The sequence below is a fragment of the Octopus bimaculoides genome, chromosome 1, assembly GCF_046866305.1.
Source record: "Octopus bimaculoides isolate indiv1 chromosome 1, ASM4686630v1, whole genome shotgun sequence".
Classification (NCBI taxonomy): domain Eukaryota; kingdom Metazoa; phylum Mollusca; class Cephalopoda; order Octopoda; family Octopodidae; genus Octopus; species Octopus bimaculoides.
The window spans coordinates 157,527,655-157,545,154 of NC_142928.1; the positions used below are offsets into that span (position 1 = coordinate 157,527,655).

A 17,500-nucleotide genomic window follows, 5' to 3' on the forward strand; every position below is an offset into this window, starting at 1 on the left:
TTCAGGAGAGCTAAGAAAGGGGGAGATAACAAACGGTGATCGGGAACGAGGGGCTGTGTGTGGGAGGTAGAATGCTGGTGATCTTGACGTATGTAGTGTGAAAATGGGGGAAGGGAGAAAGGGAGAAAGTAGTTGGTCAGTTGTAGTGTGTGCGTGGTGTGATGCGAGGGTATTGGTGTGGTGTGATGTGAGGGTGTTGGGAGGTGGGGAAGGCATGGGTGGAGTGTGGGGTAGAGGTAGGGGTATGTGGGTAGGATGGGGTATGTGGGTAGTGGTGGGTGGTGGGTGTAAGGAATTGGATGGGGTGGAGTGGGAAGGTAGAGTAGGAGTGTGTTGGGGTGTGGTGGGATGAGCTTATGAGGGGGTATATATATATATATATATATATATAAGCAATGTTATATATATATATATATATATATATATATATATATGCACGTATGCATATTCTTTTACTTGATTCAGTCATTTGACTGCGGCCATGCTGGAGCACTGCCTGTAGTCGAGCAAATCGACCCCAGGACTTATTCTTTGTAAGCCTAGTACTTATTCTATCGTTTTTTTTTGCCGAACTGCTAGGTCATGAGAACGTAAACACAACAACTTTGGTTGTCAAGCGATAGTGGGGGGACAAACACAGATACACACATAAAGTTATATACATACATACATACATACATATATATATATTGTACTTATCCCACGTCCACGCATTGTTTTTTCGTGTTTTATCGTGTCTTTTCTTGCTTGTTCATGTTTAAATTGACTATATATATATATATGTATATATATATATATATATATATATATATATATATATATATATATACATATATATATGTGTGTATATATATATATATATATATATATATATATATATATATATATATATATATATATATATGCGACTTTCAGTTTCCGTCTTTCAGTTTCCGTCTACCAAATCCACTCACTATGCCTCGGTCGACCCGAGGCTATAGCAGAAAACACTTGCCTAAGATGCCACGTTGTGGGACTGAACCCGGAATCATGTGGTTGGTAAGCAGGTTACTCACCAGAGAGAGAGAGAGAGTGTGTGTGAGTGAGTCGCACAAAGAAAGATAATTATAGATTAATGACTGACGTGGGGGAATATCCAGAGACCTCTGCTGCATGAATATTTAACAGTAGATAGGACGTTAACATACTTGATGAATAGAGCTAAACATACGCGCGCGCACATACACACAAATTAATTAATTAAAATTCCACTATTATCGTTGACAACAATCATAATGCATATATCTAATCACCGTCCAAAACAAACAAGAAAAAAAAAGAAAAAGAATGAAAAGAGAGATAAAAATAGGAAAAAAAACACCTGAAATTTGAAGTAAGTGAATATAAAACTTAGTGGTTGTCGTGTGAGTTTCCGCAGTTTAGTGACTGACGACTCTGGACATGTTACCGCTTCACCAGGCCTTAGCTATTTATAGTTTCATTGTTCCCTCAAGATGTTAAGGTGACTATAAAAGTATAGAGGATTTCGCGTCATAGAATCATATCATTGTTCTCATTACTGAAGTTATTTTAATATATATATATATATATATATATATATATATATATATATATATATATGGATAATAACAACAAATGGAGCAAAACGCATGTCGATGAAAGTTCATTTAATTCCTACATATATGTTTCGAAGCAAGTGAGGGCCATTTCACAAAAAAAAGGGGCCATTTCCCACCAAAAGGGGGTAGCTGGAATTATCACTTGTTTCTCATCAGGGAGAACATAATAAAACATTTAGTAGCAACATTGCTACTAAATGTTTTATCATGTTCTCCCTGATGAGAAACAAGTGATAATTCCAGCTACCCCCTTTTTGGGGGAAATGGCCCTCACTTGCTTCGAAACATATATGTAGGAATTAAAGGAACTTTCATCGACATGCGTTTTGCTCCATTTGGTGTTATTATCCATATATTCTCAAAATGTATCACGTTAACTCGGTATATCAACCTGTAAAACGGCTGGGATATCTTGTTTTTTAGTGTAATTTTGCTACCTATGGTAACTATTAACGTATTCAAATTATCGAAAGTTTCAATAACTGAGATAATATTAATACACATAAAATAATATACTATATATATATATATATATATATATATATATATATATATATATATATATAATTTTATTTAAAAGAGTTCCAACTCTGTCTGTTTTTTATGTTTTATTTATATTCTTGTAAAATTAATGTAGGATATAGAATATGGAATATATAATCTATAATATAAAAATAAATGGTAAAAATGAAATGAAGTATTGAATGTCTTATTGAATATATGAACTATGTCTTATTGAATAGGATGTCCCAAAATTAAGGCAACCGAAGTTTCGGGCTTTAATAACCATCAATAAATGTGGTAAGATATGAAAATTATACATTATTATGAAAGCTTAGTGTGTCTTCTTTTTGTTTCAGTCTAAATAGATTCAGATTTATAAATGGAATAGTGGCTATAGACCGAAATGCAATCATAACCCTCTGCAAAGGAGGCGAAAGTAGTACAGCTGTAGCAAAAAGCTTAAAATTAGCCGAACAACAGGCTGGAAAATTGTCAAGAAATTTCAAGTGACTGGTTCCACCGCTGATCGACATGGACGTGGCCGAAAAAATGTGCGGGCCTTTCAGCTTATCAAAAGCACCATAAAAAAGACACGGCGAAACCTTCGTCGTTCCGTCAGAAAAGTGGCTGCCACAGCAAAACAATAAGCCAAATATCGAGTGCTGAAGGATAATCTCAGGACCCACTCCTAACAGATGATCCGCCGTCATGAGCTCATGCAAGTTTATAAGGCCATAAGACTGGAGAGAAATCGTCTTATCCTGCGTCAGATTGCTGAAGGCACGCTGCCCAACCTGGTGTTCTCTGATGAAAAGAAATTTGGCACTGAACAGGCAGTAAACCAACTTTAGAGTGTATCTGGTTCTGTCGAGGATAGACTCGTAAATCGGCGTCAAAATCCAGTCAGTTATGGTTTGGGTGACTGTGACAGCCACTGGAAGGTCTCCACTCGTTTTTATGCCCTCGGGTGTTAAAATTAATACCCAGAGTTACATTATGGAAGGTGAACTGTTTCAATGGGCGAATGAGCACTTTCAAGGCATACCTTGGATCCTCCAACAAGACTTGGCACCATCCCACTGTTCCAAACAAACACAACACTGGAATACTGGATTCAGAAAAGCATTCCGTCGTTCATAGGCAAGGATGTATGACCCTCAAGAACCCCTGATCTCAACCCGTTGGATTTTTCTGTTTGGTCTAATTTGGAGACGTGGTCTCGAGCACTCTTCATACTTCGCTCGACGCTTTGAAGGCAAAACTGCGCCAGGAATCGACCTCGATTCAGCAAGAACAGCTGCGTGCGTCCGCGTATGAAGCATTCGCACCTAGACTTAAGTCTGTACTTCGAAACAGAGGTGGTAATATCGAATAAATGTGCTAGTGTCATACTTGTGTTTCCTTTACCATTGCATTGTAATGCTCGGATCCGAAATATAACTATATTTTGCTTTAGCGAAATTGAAAAAAAGTTGATTACCGTAATCTTGGGACACCCTGTGTGTATATATATATATATATATATATATATATATATATATATATAGCGAGAGAGAGAGAGAGGGGGGGAGGAAGGGGGAGAAAAAGAGAGAAATTAGTTAATTTATCAATTAGAGACACCGTATACTGAAAAACTCAAGAAAGATATCCTATGCCGAGGCATACACAAAAATGAAGCAAAAACATTGAGCGTTCAACTTCAAAAGCTATGCTCCAGCATAGTCTTAGGTGAGATGATAGAAAACAATCTAAATAACTGAACTATGATGTACTTGGCTAATGAGGAGAAGTTTGACGTATGAGGGAGTTAGGTAGGCAATTATGTTATATACGAAGCTAACATTGTACAGTGTTTCTAGTGGAGTTTAATTGAAAATGAGTTGGCTTTGTTGTTAAATCTATAACGATCTTGTTGTCTGGCAACTGAATTAAGAAGGAAAGCGGAATCAGTGATTAGAGGAGTGTGGAAGGAAGCAGATATTATTTTATCGTAGATATGCCACAGATACGTGAAAGAAAGACATCAGCTGAGAGTGAAAAAATATTCTCAGAATTTCTTGTTTCTAATGGTTTCGGTTTAGAGTAAACATAGGTAAACTGAATGGCAGTCCTAATGAAAAATTACCTTGGACTTTTTTTAGTTGTACGACCCACCTGATGATGAGTCCATGTCTCATGCAGTCCGCTTCTCGAAAAAGGTGCCCATGGCTAGTTCAGAAGAAGGAGCTACTCTCATGTCTTTAGTAGGCCAGCCACCTGAGACTAGTGAAATCGACGTTCATCTTGGATAATTGTCATGAATACAGGAAAACCATAGGTAGTGAAGGAATTGTAGTCTGCTGGGCGTTCTGAAAAAAAAAATGATTGGAAGAAATTGTTAGCGCAAGAACCTAAAAGAAGTAAGCACAATATAGCTGGTGAGACAAAAAGGCACGCGTAAACGGTGTGTACTCTGATTAAGATAATACGAGACCAGCTCGCTTCGAAGATCACGGGCCTGGTTGCAGTAGAAAAGGCAGAATGAAGAGACAGCAAGTCTGTGAACGAGAGTTTGAGGCGTTGAAGACCATTCAACTCCACGTCAATCGAATAGTAACAGTAATGTCCAGTTGTGATAACAGCATTTCATTGTTGGTCTCACTCGTTAATTAGAATTTGAAGTGGTTTTTGTAGCTAAATCGATGACATCCTTCTTGACTGTAAATTGTATTTAGAAGGACAGTGGAGCATTGATCGGCGAACTGCAGAGAGAAACATAATGTTCCATTGATCATGGAAATGGTGAATACACGTGAAAGAAAAAGTTCTGTCATCTGACAGTGGAAAAAACAAATAATTTCCAATCAAGAGTAAAATTAAATGTTAGAGATGCTGCAGCTGTCTTTGGTTTGACTTGTTGATGATTGAGGCGTAGAAAGAGAACATAGAACATGAGGTGATAGCATTAATGTTGTTTCACACCACCAGACTAGTGTTACTTCGATAAGTGCCCAAAATCTTTGTGCGTCCTCAGCTCAAACAGTGTATCCGCAGCTCGAACAGTTTGTAGAAGATGTATATTTTTTCTGTGTGCTTGTGTGTTAGTGTATGTATGCATATGTGGGTATTGATGGATAGGAAGAAAAGGAAAAGGAGATAAAAACAGAGGGGAGGCTGGCAAGCCTAGGTGACTGTAGGTCTTCCAAAAACAACCTTACCCGGACTATGTGCAATCTCATGGTCATTCATGACCGAAGTGGGTGTTTACCTCACCTTTCTTTTTTTACATAACCGTTTGGAATATACAAAATATGAAGCTAAATTTATAAGTTCTAAAATTGCAGAAGAATTCGTTGGTGGGTAGTTTAGTTTAATGGTAAAACACTTGACGCGTAATCACGGAGATGTGAGTTCGAGTCTCATGGCTGGCCAGTAGCGTATTTTTCTGCAATAAATGGATAATTTATCTTGATCACTCTATTTATAGCATTATCACGTGTTTGAGAATAAATTTATTTCTGTATATTACTTTCTTGGTTTTTGTTGAAGCAGGTTTGTACGGCACCTTTTGGTCGAATGTTACATCTTCGGGATCAGACCTGTGAGATGTTGTTCCCTTTTCGTTTTAACATTTATTTTATGTATTTCTTCTAGTACCTGCGAAACGACAGCAGCCAAAGGACACTCGAAATCTTTTTTTGTTTCCTTTTGTTGCTTTATCCAGGTTTTGTTTCTCATTGCTATGTGATTCATTAATATTTGAACACTATTTCTTGAAATTTTTCCTGTCATTGAATTAACAGATTCCCTGCTCCGGGCTTACAGGCACAAACAAAGAACTTCATTACTTGTTGACCCAGATCACACTTACTTCAGCCACGTCGCATGAAACATATGCTTGAACTATTTTACAACAGAAAAAAAAAAGAAGAAAAAAACACGTAGCTATATCGGAAACTGCTAAAATCAACAACTTAATGTCTATTCACGGGAAAGGGAAGAAAGTATCATTATTGCGTAAATCAAAATTTAACTTCTGTATATAAAATAATAAAAATAAAGTAACTAACGCTACTACATCGAACGATAAATAACATTAAATTCGATAGCATAATTGTTCGTAGTAACATAATAAATGCGTTGAGAAAATTACTGCAGCAAAACTAATTTCAATATTCAAATCATGAAAACACAGTCTGCTCTGTCAGATCTCATTTTTTATGACATTTTAATTCACTGTTTAGTGAGAGGAGGAGGGGAAATATTCACGACCATTTCCTGACCGTCCAAGACTGGTAAGAAGAAAAGTTGAAATTATTCTCAGACCACAGGCAAGGTCCAAATATTTGCAATAGAGAGGACACTGTTAAAGACATCCAAGGCTCTTTAGATAGAACTATCTTTTATCTTTCACTTGTTTTAGTCGTTAAGTTGCGGCCGCGTTCGGACACTGTCTTGAAGGGGTTTAATCGACCCCAGGACTTAGATTGTTTTTTTGTTGTTTTTTTGTTTTGTAAGTCCAGTACTTATTCTATAAGCCACTTTTACTGAACCGCTAACTTACGAGGACGTAAACAAACCAGTCAAAAACACACACGCGTGCCCGCGCGCGTGTAAGTATGTATACGATGTGCTTCCACATTGTTTCCGTGTACCCGGGGCTATAGTAAAAAATACGTACCCAAGGTGGTGTGCAGTAGGACTGAACCCGAAGTGACGCGGTTGCAAAAGCGAGCTCTTTTTTTTTTTTTTAACTCCATAGCCATGCCTACTCTGAACGCCATGCTTAAGTAAAAATTTGTCAGATTTGTGAAACAAACCCGCCTATCAACTGCATTAAACAAAACCGTTTCTATGGAAAGTTTTGCTGAAGTCTTATACAGGAAAAATAAGTTGAACTATAACGCAACACACTTGAAGTGTATTAAGACTTCTACATTTTAACTTTATCAACATGCACTCGAGTTAGCAGGGGAGTAGCCTCTATACGGTCATTCAACTTCCTAGATACAACAAAATCACTCTTAGATCATACCTCTTTTTTTTTCTCTCTCTTTAAAATGAAAGTATACGTTTAGATAACACAATCTATCAAATAAACGAGATGGTCGTGAAAGAAAACAATTGAATATAGGCCTATTCGTTTAGGACCGATCCAAACTCATTATGTTTATCCAAAATACAATGGATATACATAGTGGTTTGATTATTAACCTCGGCGTGGATATCATACCAACATATCCAAAACATCGAATATTAGGACAGATCACTGTATTGGTCAACAACCGTATGATTGAGTGTGACAGTTCTAGGCGCCGATGTGACTGTGTGTAAGAAGCTTGCTTTCCAACCACATGGTGCTGGGTTCAGCCCCACTGTGTGGCACTTTGGACAAGTGTCTTCTGCTATAGCCTCTAGCTCACCAAAGCCTTGCGAGTGGATTTGGAGGAGGAAAACTGAAAGAAGTCAGTCTTGTGTGTGTGTCTGTGTGTGTATGTATATATCTATATATATATAAAAATGAGAATGTGTGTGTGTGTGTGTGTGTGTATTCGTGTGTATTCGTTTAACATTATACAAATATACATATATATACATATATACATACATATACACACACACACACACACACACACACACACATATATATATATATATATATATATATATATATATATATATATATATATATATATATATATATATAATGAGAATGTGTGTCTGTCTGTCTGTCTGTCTGTCTGTGTGAATCCCTAAAACTCGAGAACTACGCAACCAATTTCATTCAAATTTTACAGATGCCTTACTTAGGGTTCCAGTTGTGTTTTAGTCAAAAAAAAAAATTTTAACTTCTTGCAGAGTTCGAGCACATTTCGATACTGTAATTACAGATACTTTCAGAGAGAGAGAAAGAGAGAAAGAGAGAGAAAGAGATGTATATGTATACATATACATGTATATGTACACGTATATGCATAGATATATATAGATATAGATCTATATGCATACATGTATATGTATACATATGTGTAGATGTATATATAGATAGATGTACATGTAATATGTACACATATATACATATATATACACGTATACAGATATCTATACGTAATATCTCCTCCACTATTTAAGTATTACGTGTCAAAAATGAAACAAAAACACTCATGTCAAATACTTTCACTTTAAAAATGAAACTATTCTACTAACTGAAACAGAGAGAGAGAAAGAGAGAGAGAGAGAGAGAGAGAGAGAGAGAGAGAGAGAGAGAGAGAGAGAGAGAGAGAGAGAGAGAGAGAGAGAGATGTATATGTATACATATAGATGTATATGTACACGTTATTCCACTAACTGAAACAATCACATTTCGATACTGTAATTACAGATACTTTCAGAGAGAGAGAAAGAGAGAAAGAGAGAAAGAGAGAGAAAGAGATGTATATGTATACATATACATGTATATGTACACGTATATGCATAGATATATATAGATATAGATCTATATGCATACATGTATATGTATACATATGTGTAGATGTATATATAGATAGATGTACATGTAATATGTACACATATATACATATATATACACGTATACAGATATCTATACATATATACACCCATCACACACAAACACATGCACACAAACACACACATTAGTCATTTGTTTTCTTATCCAAAACTACGTCAAAAGTACTGAATGGATCTTTATGAAATTTGGAAATTATATTCTATGTATAACGGCCATATCTCCCATGAAAATTCATATATTTTTGATGTTGATGAAATTTTAACCCGAACATAACAGATGAGCATTATTTGTAATTCAACGGTACAACGGTGTAAGACTACCCTTTCAGATATACTTACATTGTGATTTCTGCAATGTGGTGCATAAATTGTCAAGTAAATGAGACGCATCTTTGCCTCTACTGATTCACTTTGCAAAGTGTTGAGTAAAATTATTTCGTTGCAGACCTCCTTTGGGTCTTTTTATTATCACTGAAACACACATAGTCCCCAGTTGGTAACATTGATTTCAAGGCCCTCCTAGATGAGAGACTGGCATTCCACTTAATGTCTATGTTCCATGCTGGCATGGATTGGAGAGTTAATAATGTAGAAATATGGTATCGTAGCTACTAACAGTTGAGGGTTGCGTAGTCTAGACGGCGTTTTTAGATTTCATTATTCTCTTTAACCCGGGTATTTCTGCTAGTATATATACACACACACACACACACACACACACACACACACACACACACACACACACACACACACACACACACACACACACACATATATATATATATATATATATATATATACTTATATACACCGTGTCAAACCTAGATCCAAGGCTCTTCCACTGGAATTTCAACATCAACAGGGTATTTTTGTATGTATCTATGCATATGTGCAGATTTGTATGTGTTGCTTTATGTATGTATTCTCTTGCATATACTTGCATGTCTAGAGATGCTCATATATACTTAAATGATAAACTTCTGACAAGTTTTACAGAGATTTACAGTTCCAGTGATGGACTGGACCTGTAGTCTTCGAACTAGCTTTCTCCTTTCTGGTTTTGAGAAGCCTAATTTCTCAAGACTGGTATTTAGGCAATGTGTTACACATCCCAGTGCTCCAATAATTACAAGTATAAACCTGAACTTGTAACCTGGATAGAGTAACTGCAAATTTCTCAATAGTTCAGCGTAGGTATTCTCTTTTTCGTTGATCTTTAGCTTGTGAAGGAAAGCATCTTGTTTTAACCACGTCCTGCAAATCTCAAGAAGATCCTGCAGGTTTTTATAGTCCCTGATATCATTATCATTTGTAGCGTGTGAATTAAGGATTTGCATTATCCCCCCACGAACCCGTGTTCATATGTATGTATGTATGTATGTATGTATGTATGTATGTATGTATGAATGTATGTATACGATTTATATCAAATTACATATGAAACTCTCGCATACGTCAGAATATACCAACATTCTTAATAAATCTAACTTCCTATCATCATGAGACGAATGATTTACGTACTCAATGACAGTGAATGCACAGATATGCTACGGATTCGTATTTCAGGTTAAACTTACCAACCCGAAGTCAATATTTAACTAAACAATACTGTGTCTTCGTGCAGTCCAGACAAATTGTGGTCCTCTATTTGGCCATCTTCAGCAGAGCAGCAACGCCTCTAGGAGCACAGGTGATGTTTATTTATTTTTTTGCTAGTTCATATTTTTTTAATCTGCAAATAGAATAGCATTTATGACAGGTTTACTTCTAGAAAATTTTTCTTTCCGTAATTTTTGATATTTAAAAAATATAAAATTTATTACGGCAAAGGAATCAATATCAGTCAATGTATGGATAAGAGAATATTGTGAGTGTGTACATAATATTTTATACATAATATATGTAATATGCAAATAATATATATATTATATTGGATATATATATATATATATATATATATATATATATATATATATATATATACGCATGTACCTGATGTGACACAAACTGCGCAGATTGATGCAACACAGTTAGATACACAAAATCTTACCCATAACGGACAGTCGAAACGATAGTCGTACTGAATAAAGACTAGTACCAAATCTATCTTCCGCTTCCTTCAACAAATATTACTATATAATAGTTTCAAATTTGGGTACAGGGCCAGCATTTTTCTTCTTTTAGGGGAGGGCAAAGTCAATTACATCGACTCCAGTTCTTGACTGGTACTTATTTTTTGAACCGGAAAGGATGAAAAGCAAAATCGACCTCTGCAGAATTTGAACTAAGAACGTAAAGACAGACGAAATACCATTCATGTATCATATTTTCTGTGAATACATCGTGATACAAAATTTACTGTGGTATTCGTCCGGAGATATTATTTTCTATGGGTATGGCACGTTTGAAAAACACAATATACATGTACCGGAGGGAATCTCAGCTGCCGCGAGTGAAAACGCTAGATACATTTCTGTTTCTAAGAAGGTTATCAGTAACGTGTACTCACAGCCTGACATGTTTAGACAAAATCCGTCGCACTAGATCATTCGCGAATTACTGCAGAATGCGAGGACTCTACTCTATCCCAACAGTTCAATCTGAAAGTGGTATTTTGTGAAAATTTCGAAACGTCAGACCAATGGATTTAGAAACATTACTGTTCCAGAAGCAGACATGAAAACGTCCTTAATAATATTAATATACTCATTTAAAACAGCCTTAGATTAACATACCGATGTGTATATCTTTTGTCATGTGTGTATCTATACGTACGTAGAACGGCATTAAAGAGCTTTGGGATTTTAACACACAAGTCTCTTTCAGATATTTTTCTGAGATAAAATAGTACAGTTAGTGTCGTTTCACATTTGTACACACATTATAAATGTTGTGCATACCAGTGTTTTATCCTTAATAAAACTATATGAAACTTTAGCATAGAAACACATTAACAGATACACACACGCATATACATATATATATATATATATATAATTCCTGACGCATGCCACAATGTAAACAAGAAAACACAAACACTACCAACTAAGCGGAAACATGTTGGGAGTTATTTCCCGTACCTGCCGGAAATACGAAATAAATAAATAAATTTATTAGTTATCGACTAATATTGTTTTCATCGTAATATCATCTACTTCAGTTTTTAGTGCTTTATGAAGTAAATAAAGCGATGGTCACTTTATTATTCATTTATGAGGCAAATATCGTGTCACAATTATTTAACTTCTAAACAATAGTATTTCTCTGTGCTAACACACTCACACACACACACAAACACATACACAATGTTGAAATGTGTGTTATTCCTAACATTATTTTTCTTTTGCGCGTGTGCGATTGTGTGTGTGAATGCGTGTGTGTGCGTGCCGGCGCTTGCATGCGTGTCTGTAATCGCTATATTGCTGAGTGTAGTCGTGGGTTGCATTTCATGTTCCCTGGTTTTGCTATATAAAACGAGGGAAATGGTAGATTTAGTGAGTGCTACTTTAATGTGTTGTTTGGAGTCAGATTTGTAGGTGGTTAGTAGATGGCTGGCGTGGTTGCACAACATAGCCACACTTGATGCATTCCAGAAGTTTTGAGACTTTTTTTTACAACTGTCCTAGTTTATTGTAATATCAGTATATCATTACTATACATCTAATAAGCTGACCTGCTGAGTCCAGTAACAACACTTTGAACACATTCTCCTAAACATTACTTGTTACAAACTGACTAGCATGCAGAATGTAGTCAGAATGTTTGGACGCTCGCTAAATAATAAACTGGGCAAAAATTGCTACAGAAACTTGTGGGTTAACTTTTCTACTGGTACTAGAGGTTCAAGGACGGTAGAGAGAAGTTGAGAGATGATGAGGGAAGTGGGAAAGAGAGGGACACCTGATCATCAGAGTTGGTTGAGAAAATTGGCAGTTTTCTGGGTGAAGACCGTCGTGTGTCTATAAAAACAATGAGCATACACTTTGGAGTTGCTAACTGTACACAGAATTATTCATAAAGATCTGGACATGCGCAAAATTTATTCAGAGTGTTCAGGGATGAGAATCCTTGTAAACAACTACTTCTCAGAGATGGGCATCAAAACAGTCCCTCTCCCTCCCTACAGCCCAGAACTTGTTTCCTGTGACTTTTGGTTGCTCTCCAAGCAGAAATAGAAACTCAGGCCAGTCGTTTTGAAAACACTGAGAAGGCGACGGAGGCTGTGACAAGGATCCCGGACATCATCACTTTGGATGACATCCATGAGGCGTTCACGAAGTGGCTGTAGTGCTTCAAGTGCACTGAAGTCAGAGGAGCCTACTTTGAAGGAGATTAGAGTTTTGTATTTCGTTGAAATTAACAAATATCTCTCTTGAAAATACCTTTCCAGAACGTACTTTGAATCGTGGAAGAGTGCTAGTGTGAGATGACGAGAAGATGTGTGCATGAGGCTGTGCGCTTGTTTTATAGTATAGAATAAATTGGTAGGTTGCACGGCAGACCATTGTAATACTCGACAAATTGTAAATTATGGATGAGTTGTTTCTTGTATGGTAAGAAGCTTGCTTCCCAACCACATGGTTTCGGGTTGAGTCTCACTGTATGGAACCTTGGGCAGGTGTCTTCTGCTATATGAAATTATGCTTAAAACATGTAAATGCAAATTTAAAGCATAATTTGTATTGTACTTATTGAGCACTAATGGAAACGGCTGTAAGAAGTGAAGATTACCAACTTTTTAATAATAAATAAATAAATATTATTATCTTAACTCTCTATTTTCTTGCCTTCATTTAACTGAACATGAACTTTATTCTTAATATATACCTATTGATTTAAAGAAATTTCATTTCCCCAAATTACTAGGTATAAGACTCTTCCTTTACGAGGTTAACTTATCCTCTAAGCAACTTTCATATATATATATATATATATATATATATGTGTGTGTGTGTGTGTGTGTGTGTGTGTGTGTGTGTGTGTGTGTGTGTGTGTGTGTGTGTGTGTGTGTGTGTGTGTGTGTGTGTGTGTGTTGTATGTATGTATGTATGTATGAATATAAAAAATACACACACTGTCTCACACACATACAGTGTCTCACACACACACACTTAATGATCTCGTTTCCTGGCAGTTGGCCAGTCAAAACAATCTTTTAAAAATCCAGTCGGGAAGATACATAATACGCATTCAAATATATATATATATATATATATATATATATATATATATATACAAACACATACGTAATGTGTATATGTGTGTATAAATGTATATATATGTATATATGTATATGTATGTATGTGTGTGTGCGCGCGCATGCGCGTGTACATATATATTTATAATTGGTAATTGTCAACATGTATGATTTATCTCTTGACTTTAGTTACGACTTGGGGCCCATTGTAGGTGGGATGGGGGAACACTAAGTTATCAGCACAACTTGTGATGCAGACTAAATGAACTCACTGTGAGAAATACACCCAATTACTTTCCCTACTAACAAAAGTTTTTCTTTCAACATAGCAGCCACAAAAGATAAAAATATTTATAGTGCATTTGTGTAAAGCGTGCTAACTTACTAAAAATGCGTTACTCTGTCACAGATCGACTTTCTTACTGTTATTCTCACCGCTTCTCATCTTGCATTTCTTAACTGTGGGAATGTTAGTATCTTTCCCGGCGTTTCAAACGTTTGAGGAACAACAATCTATATTCTGAACGAATATCTATTTGATTCTCAGTCATTGGTAGATTTCCATCAAATTATACCACTTCCAGGGCGTTCCTGTAAAATAATATAAACAGAATTGACGTCGAACATGGTAATCGTTCTCTAAATTATGCATACGAGAGCAATTTTGAAATGGAGAAGGTTAGTTGATTAAATTAACATTAGTATTGACCGGTACTTTATTTTATCAACCCTGAAAGGACGAGTGGCAAAATTCGGTGCTAGTTGAACTCAGAACGTAAAAGGCTGGAAGAAATAATGCAAGATATTTTGTCCGTCGCTCTCACAATTGTGTCTGTCCAACGCTCTTAAGGGATTTATTAATACAAAATTTGTTTGTATCGTTTTCCATATATACAAAATTAATTGGAGTAACAATTGCTGTTGAAGGGTATATCTGGGAGGAGAAAACACCAAGTATGTTGTCATTGTAATTGTATACAATTTGTCATTGTTTTACTCTTTTTCTATTTTCTTTTAACCTTTATCTTTTACTTGTTTCAATCATTGGATTGCAACCATGTTACGGCACCGCCAGATGGCACCCAGTACTTATTTTATTTGAAGTCTTGTATTCTTTTCCCGGACCTCTGAGTAATGGAGATGTAAACAAACCAACACCAGTTGTCAAGTGGTAGAGGATGAAAACACATCTCTCTCTCTCCCAATACACACATTATATATATATATATATATATATATATATATATATATATATATATATATATACATATATATATATATACACACATACATACATACATACATACATACATATATATATATATATATATATATATATATATATATATATATATATATATATATATATATATATATATATATATAGGCTGGCATGCAGTTTCCTTCAACCATATTGATTCACAAGGCAACAGAGGCAGCTACTAAAATAATGATGATATAAATGTTTAACATTAGCACAAGGCCAGAAATTTGTAGGTGGGGAAACGGTTGATTATATCAACCTCAGGACTTGACTGGGGCTTATTTTATGTATTCCGAAAAGATGAAAAGCAAGGTTGACCAAGACGGGATTTTAACTCAGAGCGTAAATAACACAAAGTTTGTCACCAAGGCTTTAGTGTTTCTGCTAATCCACTGCTCAACGAAAATAATTGTTTCTTGCAAAAGCATAGGCCTGAGATTTATGAGAGAAGGTTGGTTGATATCATCGAGCCCAGTACTTGATTGTACTCTTTTTTTTTTATCGATCCCGAAAGAATGAAAGCAAAGTTGTAGGCAATGAGGTGGCATTTGAATTCAGAACGCAAAGTGCCGGAGAAAATCCTAGAAGGTATTTTCCCGTCGCTCCAGGAATTCTACCAGCTCCACGCCTCCATTGTTTTAGGCGAGTTATTTTGATGGGAGAGTATTGGTTATTATCTTTGAATCTAATATTCGATCGATACCTTTTTTATCGAACACAGATGGATGAAAGGTAAAGCTTATGTTGGCGCAGTTTGAAGTCAGAATGTAAAAAACACCTCATATAATACTGCAAAGTACTTTTTCTGACGTTCTAACAATCCTGCCAACCAAACGTTCAAGCTGCAACTAAAAGTTCTTTCAAAATTTAGCACAAAGCCAGCGATTTTAGGGGAATTTCAACTCAGAACGTGAAGACGGGCGAAATGCCGCTAAGCATTTTAACGATTCTGCCAGCTCGCCGCTCTGCAACTAAAATATTAATATCTAACAGAGAAGAACATTTTATGGAGAGAGAGAAAGTAGGGTCGATTACATCGACTCCAGTATTTGGTAATGATATTATAGACAAAGAAGAAAGTAAGATCCGAAGAGGAAAGAAAAAAGTAATATTCGAAGAGGAAATGTTTACGTTTAATATTTGCTTCCGATTCCACTAAGATTACGTAATGCAAGAAACACATGTTGATTGATTGGAAATGAAACGAGGGTTTATTATTAGATGTAACGAAGTAGAATAGGAAGTAACTATTATACGTAAACATTTCCTCTTAGAAATTTTGAAACTCGCTGATGACAACGTACATTACATAACGTAATATCCTTCCTTGGATCCTTTTGATGGAGTCGTACGATTTTCGCCGTGATATATGGTATGTCTCGGCCCTTCGCGATAAACTTGGTGGAGCACATCTCTCTCCAATTTCTTTTTCTTCCGAGAGAGAGTGAGAAGAGATGAAAATAGAAGAATGTTTCTTACATTAATTACATAATGTAATTGTGTAATTAATTGTACATGTAAAGGAAGAATATGAACTCAGAACGTGATTAGACATAACTGAATACCGAAAGGTATTCTGCCCACTGCGCTACTGACTCTACTAGCCAGACATGTCATATGGCAAAAATAATCTTTTAAGGCAAAGTTAACATCAGCAATCAAGAATTCTTACAATTCCAAACATCCAGAACAGGAGGCTCTTCTCATTAAGTTAGGTTGATTATATATAGAATGGGCTCCCATTTTTATTGACTATGATAAAAGAAGACAATTAAAATGAAATGAAAAGTGAAGCGGAAAATTATCGGTAAATTTTGATCCTTTCACCTGCACGATTTTCCCTAAGAAAAAAAAAAAACACAAAAACTCGGAATCAAGTACCCTAATCTCCTATGCTGCAAACTCCTTATTTTTGTTCGGAAAAAAGGTGTTGCGAGGGACCCTCTTCTCCCATATCCCAGAATCATTGGAAATTTTATTATTTTTTTTTTTCGTTGATTGAATTCCGGTAACCTCCTAATATGCTACTAAACCCTTTTTTAGGCTCCGAAAAACAGGGTGGGGTGAGGTGGAAACCTCGGAAATTTCAGACGTTAAACGATGATGATGATGATGTATAATGATATATATAATTATGATAGATTGTTACCCATTCAACGTTTAGGTAAATTCGTCACCCACTCTCTCTTTCTCTTTCTTTCTCTCACTCTCTCTCCTCACACAAAAACGAAACACATTTCGGCGCCAAAGATTGCAAAGGGAAAATCTTTTCGGGATTATTATATTATATCCAGTGATTTTAAGAGGTATGAAAAAGATATTTTTGTTTTAATATATTTTTACTTGTTTCATACGCATACACAAACTAACGTGTTTTTTTTTTTTAGATTAATTATTTATCATTCTTTA

The 17,500-nt window shown here is 35.7% G+C and overlaps 1 protein-coding gene across 4 annotated transcripts in view; it reads right to left on the bottom strand.

Moving 5' to 3' along the window:
• Positions 1-17,500, bottom strand: part of LOC106868437 (retinoic acid receptor RXR) — a 584,509-nt gene that overhangs the window by 533,019 nt on the left and 33,990 nt on the right. For all 4 annotated transcript variants that reach the window (XM_089360965.1, XM_089360953.1, XM_089361057.1 and 1 more), the window contains exons 3-6: positions 16,396-16,522; positions 14,213-14,418; positions 10,208-10,362; positions 4,249-4,471 (exon numbers count right to left, since the gene is read on the bottom strand). In XM_089360965.1, coding sequence (XP_089217091.1) covers positions 4,249-4,300 — 52 coding nt within the window. In that variant the 5' untranslated portion in view covers positions 4,301-4,471; positions 10,208-10,362; positions 14,213-14,418; positions 16,396-16,522. The remainder of the gene's footprint in view (positions 1-4,248; positions 4,472-10,207; positions 10,363-14,212; positions 14,419-16,395; positions 16,523-17,500) is intronic.